Source organism: Impatiens glandulifera, chromosome 2 (genome assembly GCF_907164915.1).
Source record: "Impatiens glandulifera chromosome 2, dImpGla2.1, whole genome shotgun sequence".
Taxonomy (NCBI): Eukaryota; Viridiplantae; Streptophyta; class Magnoliopsida; order Ericales; family Balsaminaceae; genus Impatiens; species Impatiens glandulifera.
The window spans coordinates 59132794-59144308 of record NC_061863.1 but is presented as its reverse complement, the minus strand read 5'-3'; the positions used below and the strand labels follow the sequence as shown (position 1 = coordinate 59144308).

Below are 11515 nucleotides of genomic sequence, written 5' to 3'. Positions count from 1 at the left end.
AATATAGAAAAAAATTGTATTAGATTGATATAATTCGTTCAAAATTGACTATATTTTTATTTTTTATATTATAATTTTTATTTAGTTGATTTAAAATATTAACTTTTTTTATAATTTATTTGTTTGAAAATAAATTATTTTTATCCATTAAACTCGTCATTATAATACAATTAGGGTGGTATGTGTGTTTAGGGTAATTTGGTTTATTTGAGCATTTTATCAAAACCTTATATATTGTTCATAATCTCGCACATATTAATTGTTTGATTAATATAATTTGTTAAAGAATAGTAGTGCTATATACTGGTTGGTTCTTGGTTCTCGTTAAATTTGTTTTTAAATAATATATAAAATTAAATAACATTTTGACAAGTGTATCCATAATTAATTTTATAATATTTATTTTGAAATATTAAAATAATTTTATAAACAATTAATATTTTTATTAAGATTGTATCTTTAAATTATAACCAACCAAACAATTTTTTTAATAGGATACTGAAAATTTAAATATTATTATACAATATTACACTTTATAATAATTATAAAATAAATATTTTTAAATATACAATAAAAATTAGTGATAAAAAAATATGTGAATATTGTAGATATTTTATTATACAATTTTTTTTTATTGTTGAACAAAATAATGTCATTTAAAGTCTGGAAAACATTTTATTTTTATGTAATAGTTTTGCAAATGATATTTTTAATTTTGACAATGTGATGAAACCCTAATACATAATTTTGACAATAGTATATTTAAATCTGCATCAAAGTTGGTTTCTCTTTACCTTTTAAGTATTATAAATTTTGACTTTGTTAAAGATGGATAAATGTTTATTTTTAGGAATAGTAATCATTTATTTTGCAAGATATCTTTAATTAATTTGATGCATATAGAATATAATTAGTTTTTCTAGAAAAAACGTGCAGAATCTGAATGAACAGAAAAATTAAAACGTAAATTTTATTATTGGTTATTACAAATATATTTTCCAAATTTTGAACACGTATATACAATTTTTTTAAAAAATGAAATATAGTCTAACAAAATAAACTTGTAAATAAAATTGTATAAATGTTTAATAAAAAAAATATATTAAATAATAATTAAAACATAGTTTTGTTAAATTGGCGTTTTTCGTTGAGCTTTTAAAGCTCTTCTTACAAGATTTATTTGACGGGTTCAAATTGTAACCATTTAAAATGCCCGATCCATATGTAAAGAAGAAATTCAAGAAACCCCAAAAAGGGGCCCGGCCCGATATCTTTGCATTTCCTTACTAAAACCCTAGCTGCCTCCCAGTCTCACCCATATATAAGTGAAGATCGACATTTTATCACCTCCTATTGAGAAATCTCTCTCGTTCTCAGGTTATATTCTTTCTCAAAGTCTCTTCATTTTTGTCAATTTCTACTCCAATTAGTCATCTGATCAAGCTTCTGTTATATTGAAATCCTTTCTTGTTGTGATTATTTTCAGATCTGATATCTATTCGGCGAACGATTTGCTGATTAGCTATGGCTTTGGTAAGTCTTTTCGTAACCCCGTTTCTCTTTATTGTCATTTTTCACCGAAACGAATCCTGATTTGTTTCATACGATTTGTTTCTGGTCTTGTTCATGATCTTCATCTTGAATTTTTACTGTAACGAGTAACCCCAATGAAAACTACAACATACAATTGTTTTATATGTAGGTCTTGCATTCCACTCCAAACAAAAATGTCTTCAAGACACTTATTGTTGCGGAGTACAGCGGGGTCCAAGTAGATCTTGCTCCCAATTTTCAGATGGGTGTATCTAACAAAACACCGGAGTTTCTGAAGATCAACCCTATTGGAAAGGTAAATGAGATAGAGACAGTATGGTACAAGTACTCATGTAAAGATATGGTTTTGTTTGCTTATTATTGATAAATATTCATTTTGTACAGATTCCTGTGCTTCAAACCCCTGATGGTGCAATTTTTGAGAGCAATGCGATTGCTCGTTATGGTTAGATTTCCTATATGGATTTATGTATAATACTTGAAAAAATGGGGAAAATATACATTTTTTGTAAAAGATGATAATTGTGATTTTGTGCTGATTAATGCAGTTACTCGTCTGAAGGCTGACAATCCTCTTTATGGTTCTTCGTCCATTGAATATGTATGTTACTCAATTTTGTTTTATTTAAAACCTTTCCCTCCTTTCTTCTTTTGTTAGTATTTTTTTGTATCTTAGTTCAATTATTTTCTTTTGCAGGGCCATATTGAACAGTGGATTGATTTTGCAACACTGGAAATTGATGCTAATATTGCGAAGTGGTTGTATCCAAGGATGGGATATGCTGTTTACCTTCCTCCTGTAAGTGTACTATGTCTTCATTTTCTCATTGTTATTGCAGTTTAGATATGGACATGATACATCAGAGAAAATGTTTAGATTTATACATGGCTATGATGAATATGGATGATCATTATCACATTAAACTTCTATTATTCTATTGTGTGCTGAACATTGATCTAAAGAAACTTATCTGCTCTGGGTTTCTTGTTTAGATAGATTTACGTTACAAATGGAATAGAGTATGTCAATGTTAAACACATTTTATTATTTCCATCAAAAAAATTAAATTAATTTTGTTACTTTTATTTAAGATCACTTATTTATCTAGCCTAATTTATTGACTTATTAAGACTTAACTTGTTAATATAGTAATAAGATAGTACAAAATACAACTTTAAACCCTTGTAAATTAATATAATTATTTCAGACACTTAAAATTCAGACATTTTTCAGTTTGTTGAAACTCACCCAAAATTTCTTGGTTATTTTTGTATCCTTCTGACACTTTCAAAATTTTGAAGGCTGAGGAAGCTGCTATTGCTAGCTTGAAGAGGGCACTAGTTGCTTTGAGTACACATTTGGCTTCAAACACTTTCTTGGTTGGTCATGCTGTGACCCTTGCTGATATCATATTGACATGTAATTTATACATGGGATTCTCCAATGTCATGACCAAAAGCTTCACCTCTGAGTTTCCCCATGTGGAGAGATACTTTTGGACCATGGTTAATCAGCCTAACTTCAAAAAAATATTGGGTGAGGTAAAGCAAGCAGTTTCAGTTGTTCCTATTCAATCTACAAAGAAGGCTCCACAGCCAAAAGAAGCTAAAGCATCAAAGCCCAAGGATGAGCCAAAGAAGGAAGCACCTAAAGCTAAAGAAGTGGATGTTGAGGAAGAAGAGGCTCCAAAGCCCAAAGCAAAGAATCCTCTTGATCTTCTTCCTCCAAGCCCCATGGTATTGGATGATTGGAAGAGACTGTATTCCAACACCAAGTCCAACTTCCGTGAAGTTGCTATTAAGGGTATGTTCTCTTTTCATCTTGCTTATGTTCTAAACTTTGGAATTTACTTTGGTAAGGTAATTAGCCCCATTTGGAAACAGTTTTATTTCTGTATATGGATAAATTGCCTAGATACATAAACAAACATAAATTTCTAGTTGACTCTTGCCAAATCTGATCAAGGCCTAAGAACTTGTTTTGTTTATTATTATTATTTTTTTAATGTATTGTTTTGATGAAAATTGTCATTTTTGGTATCCTTATTTAAATCATTTAAAATGTTGTAAAATATAAAGTAAGGTTATTTAAAATGTTGACCATGGATTAAGGGATTATGGCCTTGTTTGATCTGGGTATTTTGGAGATTAAATCTCAAATAACCCAAAATATCATTTGTATTTAGCTCACCTTAAAATAATCACCTTTTGATGTTGGTTCTTTGACAGGTTTCTGGGATATGTATGATCCAGAGGGATACTCTCTTTGGTTCTGTGATTACAAGTACAATGATGAGAACATGGTCTCCTTTGTGACCATGAACAAGGTCGGTGGGTTTCTTCAGCGTATGGACCTGACCCGCAAGTATGCTTTCGGAAAGATGCTAGTGATTGGTGCAGAGCCTCCATTCAAGGTGAAGGGTCTTTGGCTATTCCGTGGACCTGAAATCCCAAAGTTTGTTCTTGATGAGTGCTATGACATGGAACTTTACGAGTGGACAAAGGTTGACATTTCCGATCCAGCCCAGAAGGAGAGGGTTAGCCAGATGATTGAGGATCAAGAGCCATTTGAAGGAGAGCCTCTTTTGGATGCTAAATGTTTCAAGTGAGCATTCCTCAAAAAAGGAAAAAGACTACAAGTTTTGGTACTTTATTTCCCTTTTTTTAAAATTACAAGAAACCAAGCTCTTTAGTACTTTCATTATGCGGGTTTTAGAATTTAGAAACATCTTTTTGAATTTCTAAAATATTTTCAGACGTTGCCAGAGTGTTTTTTTGGATGATTGTTGTCAACTGATAATGGTTTCTATATTATTTATCCTGGATTCTTAGTTCATGTGAGTGGACTAACTTTATTTACTTCTTCTTAGTGATCAATCCATGTATTATCTAGATATTATTAACTCTTTTTGATATTTTTATATAAATCTTTAAAGAAATCAAGCCCTTCTGTTAGTGAAAAAATAAATTCATTTCAAAATTATATTTGTTTCTTTTCTCTCATCCTTTTTTTTTAAACCATGTCATTTTTTTTATTTTTAAATGGTTTATCAAATGTTATTTTATTTAGATTAATTTTTTACAATTTTTATAAAGAATTAAAAAGAATATATATTTATATATTCAAAAATAAAATAATAATTAATTTTTGATTCTATCTTATTTTTAGATTAATTTTATATGTACTTAATATTCTTTTAAAGTAAATTTTCAATTTTATAAGTTTATACGAAAATCAATAATTTAATTTAGAAGTTAACTGAAATCAAGGGATAAGCTAGCTTTGCTTCCGAAAGCATAGTCCAAATTTGCTACTTTCTTTGCCTAAAGGGGCTTAATTAAATACAATATATTTTTATAGAACATTTAAGAACTAAACTAAGTTAGCATATTCCCAAGAATAAAATGAAATTTGAGTTATTTTTACAAATATACTTAACATGAATTAGAATAAAATTTAATAGGAAGGCTTTGTGGAGTTAATTACATTTCTTGAAATTCTTCGTCAATAATTATTATTTCAAATGTTATAAAAAATTAAGCAATGAAAATTAAGTTTTATAGTCAACTCATAATTAATTCATTCTTAATTAACCTAATGAATAAATAGTCGTCACCTAACTTTTTTTTAAATTAAGAAAATAATTTAAGTGTACAAACGACACGTTTACATTTAAAAATTCTTTATAAATTTAGTGTTTGGTTACGTGGTGCGAGAGCTAAACCCTCTTTCTTTTATTGAAAACACCTACTTTAGGAAAGAGTGATGAGTTTGGACAATTTTATTTTTATATATTTTATTAGATATTAATTATATGAAGTAACTATTTTTTATAATTAAATATATATTAAGAATTTTTTTTTAAACATTGATAAGAATATGTAAGAAAATGATGTATTATTCCTACATTAAATTTAAAATTTTAAAATCATTTCTCCTAGAAAGATAACCTATTTTTTCAACATATTCATTTCATAACTTTCCACTTATATCACTCTCAATTTTTTATAATTGTTTGTGATTTAAAAAATAAACAACTTTAATAAACCAAACCAGATTTATACCTAAGAATATTCTCACAAGTCTCCTCTTTTTGTGAATTTCTACTCAGAATAGTCACTGATAAAGCTTCTTTTATAGTGAAATCCTTCCGTTTTATAATAATTCTCAGATCTGATATTTGCTAGGCGAACGTTTTTCTGATTAGCTATGGCCTTGGTAAGTCTTTGATGTTTGCTGGATTAATTGACCATCTCTTTATTTTGATTTTTTCTCAAAACTTGTTTCAGATCTTGTTTAGGGTTTACGTTATGATAATCATAATGAATTTTAACTGTATGAGTTTGGAACTGTACATTTGAAATTGAATTGCTTATATCTTGTAGTTTGCATTTGGGTTACTGAAGCGCATTCCTTAATATGTGTGTATTTATTCTATGATCTATCCAACAATTGTTTGATATGCAGGTCTTGCACTCCAATGTAAACAAAAATGTCAGAAAGACACTTATTGTTGCAGAGTACAGTGGGATCCAGGTAGAAATTGCTCCAAATTTTCAGATGGGTGTATCTAACAAAACACCTGAATTTCTAAAGATGAACCCTATTGGAAAGGTAAATGACACACAGACAATATAGTACAAGTTAGAGATCTAGTTTTATACTTTGTTTGCTTATTGATCATAGATATTCCTTTTTTACAGATTCCTGTGCTTGAAACCCCTGATGGTTCAGTTTTTGAGAGTAACGCTATTGCTCGTTATGGTTAGATTGCCTATATTGATTTATGTTTAATACTTGAAAAAAGAGGGGAAAAGACGCTTTTTTGAAAAGTGATAATTGTGACTTTGTGCTGATTAATGCAGTTACTCGTCTGAAGGCTGACAACCCTCTTTATGGTTCTTCATCCATTGAATATGTATGAATTTTACTCAATTTGGGTTTATTTAGAACTTTGCTCTCTTTGTTTTTTCTTTGTATCTTAGTTCAATTGTTTTCTGTTGCAGGGTCAGATTGAACAGTGGATTGAATTTGCAACACTTGAAATTGATGCTAATATTTTAGCCTGGTTGAGACCAAGAATGGGATTTGCTCTTTACCTTCCTCCTGTAAGTGGCCTTCGTCTTCATTGTCTTATTGATCATTCAGCTCAGAGAATATGTTTAGAGATAGAAATGACTTCAAATATGGTTCATCATTGTCTGCCCTGGGTTTCTTGTTTAGAGAGATTTACATACAAATGAAAGAGATTATGTCACTGTTAACACATCTCATCACTTCATCTAAATAATGAAGTGCTTTTCAGTTTATGAAACTCACCCTAAATTTCTTGGTTATTTTGGTATACTATTGACTTTTAAAAGGCTGAGGAAGCTGCTATTGCTAACTTGAAGAGGGCACTGGGTGCTTTGAGTACACATTTGGCTTCAAACACTTTCTTGGTTGGTCATGCTGTGACACTTGCTGATATCATATTAACATGTAATTTATACTTGGGATTCTCCCATGTCATGACCAAGAGCTTCACCTCTGAGTTTCCTCATGTGGAGAGATACTTTTGGACCATGGTTAATCAACCTAACTTCAGCAAAATATTGGGTGAGGTAAAGCAAGCAGATTCAGTTGTTCCTATTCAATCTATAAAGAAGACTCCACAACCAAAAGAAGCTAAATTATCAAAGCCCAAGGACGAGCCTAAGAAGGAAGCACCTAAAGTGCAACCAAAGGCAAAAGAAGAGGCTGTCGAGGAAGAAGAGGCTCCAAAGCCCAAAGCAAAGAATCCTCTTGATCTGCTTCCTCCAAGCCCGATGGTATTGGATGATTGGAAGAGACTGTATTCCAACACCAAGTCCAACTTCCGTGAAGTTGCTATTAAGGGTATGTTCTCTTTTCATCTTGCTTATGTTGTAAACTTTGGATTTTACTTTGGTAAGTTAATTAGCCCCATTTGGAAACAGTTTTATTTCTGTGTATGGATAAATTACCTAGATACAGAAACAATCATAAATTTCTGGTTGTCTCTTACCAAATTTGAACAAGGCCTAAGATCCTGTTTGTTTTATTATTATTATTATGTTTTAAATTATTGTTTTGATGAAAATTTGTTATTTTTGGTATCCTTATTTAAATCTTGTAAAATACAAAAGCTTAAACAAAATTGTTTTCAAATGAGGCATCATTAAATCAAGGAGATTTCTAATTTAAAATCCATCTTAAAATAATCCACTTTTGATGTTGATTCTTTGACAGGTTTCTGGGATATGTATGATCCAGAGGGATACTCTCTTTGGTTCTGTGATTACAAGTACAATGATGAGAACATGGTCTCATTTGTGACCATGAATAAGGTCGGTGGGTTTCTTCAGCGTATGGACCTGACTCGCAAATATGCTTTCGGAAAGATGTTAGTGATCGGTGCAGAGCCTCCATTCAAGGTGAAGGGGCTTTGGCTCTTCCGTGGACCTGAAATCCCAAAGTTTGTTCTTGAGGAGTGCTATGACATGGAACTTTACGAGTGGACAAAGGTTGACATTTCCGATCCAGCCCAGAAGGAGAGGGTTAGCCAGATGATTGAGGATCAAGAGCCATTTGAAGGAGAGCCTCTTTTGGATGCTAAATGTTTCAAGTGAGGAATCCTCAAAAAAGGAAAAAGACTAAGAAACAAAGATCACTAGTACTTCCATTTTGCAGGTTTTAGAATTTAGAAACATCTGTTTGAATTTCTTATTATTTTCAGATGTTGATTGTGTGTGTCTTCTGTATGATTGTTGTTAACTAATAATGGTCTCTGTATTTATCCAGGATTCTCAGTTCATGTGAGTGGACTAACTTATTTAGTTATTTTTTAGATCTAAAATGACTCAAATAAATATAATAGTTAAATCTCTATCTTCTTCTATTGTGTTTAGAAAGTATAAACCAGTCTATTATTTGATTTTCAGATTAACCAAATATATTGCTTCTGATAAATTGTAACTAGCACCTGCTCAAACTTAGAGCTCTCTTTTCCATTAATGTATGATGCATATGAAATGGGAAAGCCTGTTTATTCGGGAAATTGGACTAAATGACCCTACAAATAAGGGAAATTGACTCCGTGGTCACCAGATAATTGAAATTGATCTGATGACCACTTAATTTTTTTTGGACGAAATTACCCTTTTCGCGAAACGCGAAGTCCCGCGTTTCGCGAAGTGAGACGCTGTGAAAAGTCCAGAATACCCTTACTATATAATAAAATCCGGCCATCTTTTTTTCATTTCTTTTCTTCTTCTTCTCTCTCTTCCCTTCCGCTTTTCTCCTCCTTCTCTCTAATCTCGCCGGCGACGGAGTTCAACGGCGGCACTCAATGAGCTCCACGACGAGCACAAGCACTGTAACAATTGGTAAGTTTATGTATTTCAAGTTTATTGTTGTTCATTTATGTATTTTCGAATCACTGTGTTGTTTAGGGTTTCTTCTGATGATACTTCCCGTTTCGCTAAGTACTTCCCGTTTCGCTAAGTACTTCCCGTTTCGCTAAGTACTTCCCGTTTCGCTAAGTACTTCCCGTTTCGCGAAGGGTTTCCATTTCACAGTATTAATTATCCCGTTTCCCATTTTTCTTGCAGCCGAAGTTTTCGTTTTCTATAATGGAGAGTGGAAAGTTGATGCTAATGGAATATGGTTTTTTGATGCCTCTTCAATCAAAACATTGGATTTACCCCAAAGTACTCGTTATGCTGAATTAATTGATAAACTCCATGAAAGACTTCAAGTGCAGAAATCTACCTATGATTTAGTGCTGCAAGTGAAGTATGATATTCCGAATATCACAAATCCTAAACCCGTTTTTATTGAAGATGATGAGGATCTGAACATATATTTATCACGCTTGATTTTGGGTAGAACCGTGTCACCATTGTGTGTGTCTGTAGTAGAGAAGTCACATTTTACTAAAGAAAAGATACCACTACTTACCTACCCAACTCAAGAAAGTATTCTCCCACAATTTACTCAGAAAATTGTACCAGAAGCTTTACCCTCGGAGGTCTTTGTTGAAAGTAATGAAGCCGGAGATAACTCTTTGCCTCACATCCCACTTACTCAGGACTTGCATGAATCGATACCTACACCACATAGTGCGAGAAGAGCATCAACGGGTACACCTACTAGTGCAAGAAGATCATCATTGGGTACACCATGTAGTGCAAGAAGATCATCATTTGGTACACCATCGACAGACATATCACCGACAGACATATCACCGACAGACATATCACCGACAGACCCCTCATTTGCGTTGGCGTTAACTACTGAAACTGTATTGGAAGTCGGTGCCTTGTTTGAAAATAAAAAAGAACTACAACTGATGCTATATAAATATGCGATGGCTAATCATTTTGAATTCAAGGTGGAGAAGTCAAGAAAACATCTTTGGTATGTGAAATGTTTGGATGAGAAATGCAAGTGGAGATTGCGTGCCGTGAAAGGTAAATTATCTGAGATGTTTGAGATCCAGAAATTCGACCAACAACACTCATGCTCAGTTCTATCTAGGCCAGAGAAAAAAATGCAAACACCAGCATGGGTTATTGGGCAGTGCGTGAAGAGTAAGTATATGGACCATCACCATAATCACTTGCCTAAGAAAATAATTGAAGACATGCAGGCAACTTATGGGGTAAATTTGACTTATAATAAGGCTTGGAGGGCTAGGGAAATGGCATTAGTGGCGGTGCGAGGAACGGTTGAGGATTCATATGAAAAATTACCCTCATACTTATACATGTTGGAGAAGCATAATCCTGGTACCATAACAGACATCCAAACAGACGAGGTCGGGCACTTCAAGTATATGTTCATGTCCCTAGGCCTCTCTATTAGGGGTTTCAAAGCATTTTGTCGTCCCGTATTGTGTGTTGATGCCAGTTTTCTTAAGCACAAGGTGGGAGGTCAACTATTGGTGGCTATTGCATTAGATGCTAATGAACAATTATATCCTGTCGCATTCGGAGTTGTTGATTCAGAGAATAATAACTCTTGGACTTATTTTATGCAAAAATTGAGAGAAGCAATTGGATTAGTTGATGATCTCGTCTTCGTATCCGATAGACACCCAAGCATCGCCAATGCCTTATGTGCTGTTTTTCCAGAAGCATACCACGGTGCGTGCACATATCACATAAAGATGAATATCAACGCGAAATTCAAAACTGATAATTGTCATATGGAGTTTGATATGTCTTCTCGTGCGTACACCGTCCACGAATTCAATCGTTTTTTTGACAAGATAAGGGTTAAAGATAATATGATTGCTGCCTATTTGGAAGAAATTGGATTTCAAAGATGGAGTAGAGCATTTTTCCCCGGTAAGCGATACAATCAACTAACAAGCAATTATGCTGAGAGTTTTAATAGTCAGAGCAGGGAAGCCAGAAAGTACCCCATTTCCTCAATGGCCGAGTATTTAAGATTGACAATACAAGGTTGGTTTAATGAGAGAAGAGAAAGAGCGTCCAACCACCGAGAAGTGTTATCTCCAACATATGAAAAGTGGTTACGTGAGGGATTCGAGAAGGCTAGATTCTATACAGTATCATCGCTTAACCGATTCGAGTTTTATGTGCATGACAATCAGTCTCATTTTAAAGTCAATTTGAAAGACATGAACTGCACTTGTAGGGTATTTGAAGTTTCTGGTCTTCCTTGTACTCATGCAATGGCTGCTGCCCGTCACCGCAATTTGGTTTGTTATGACTTTTGTTCAAGGTATTATTCAGCTCACATGTTCAATCTATTTAACCAATTGTTTAATCGTTTTATTTTCCATTCTTACAGATATTACACAACTGAATCTTGGATGAATGCATATGCGGAGACATGTTACCCTGCTGGTGATGAAGACGATTGGGATATTCCCGAAATGATCAAGGAACGCGTATGTCTAAAACCACCTGTCAAGGTTAAGAAAGGGCGTCC

General features: G+C 32.9%; 2 protein-coding genes across 2 annotated transcripts; both read left to right on the top strand.

Moving 5' to 3' along the window:
- The first annotated feature begins 1282 nt into the window (after positions 1-1282).
- On the top strand, positions 1283-4418 carry LOC124928176 (elongation factor 1-gamma 2-like). The gene is made up of 8 exons (XM_047468705.1): positions 1283-1377; positions 1487-1533; positions 1703-1849; positions 1939-1999; positions 2103-2155; positions 2252-2353; positions 2857-3358; positions 3784-4418. The coding sequence occupies exons 2-8, from the start codon at positions 1525-1527 to the stop codon at positions 4161-4163; spliced, it is 1254 nt and encodes a 417-aa protein (XP_047324661.1). The 5' UTR covers positions 1283-1377; positions 1487-1524; the 3' UTR covers positions 4164-4418.
- Positions 4419-5616: 1198 nt separating this feature from the next.
- LOC124928175 (elongation factor 1-gamma-like) lies at positions 5617-8473 on the top strand. The gene is made up of 7 exons (XM_047468704.1): positions 5617-5773; positions 6023-6169; positions 6259-6319; positions 6421-6473; positions 6562-6663; positions 6919-7432; positions 7805-8473. Exons 1-7 carry the CDS (start codon positions 5765-5767, stop codon positions 8182-8184), a joined length of 1266 nt encoding a protein of 421 aa, XP_047324660.1. The 5' UTR covers positions 5617-5764; the 3' UTR covers positions 8185-8473.
- Positions 8474-11515: the final 3042 nt, after the last annotated feature.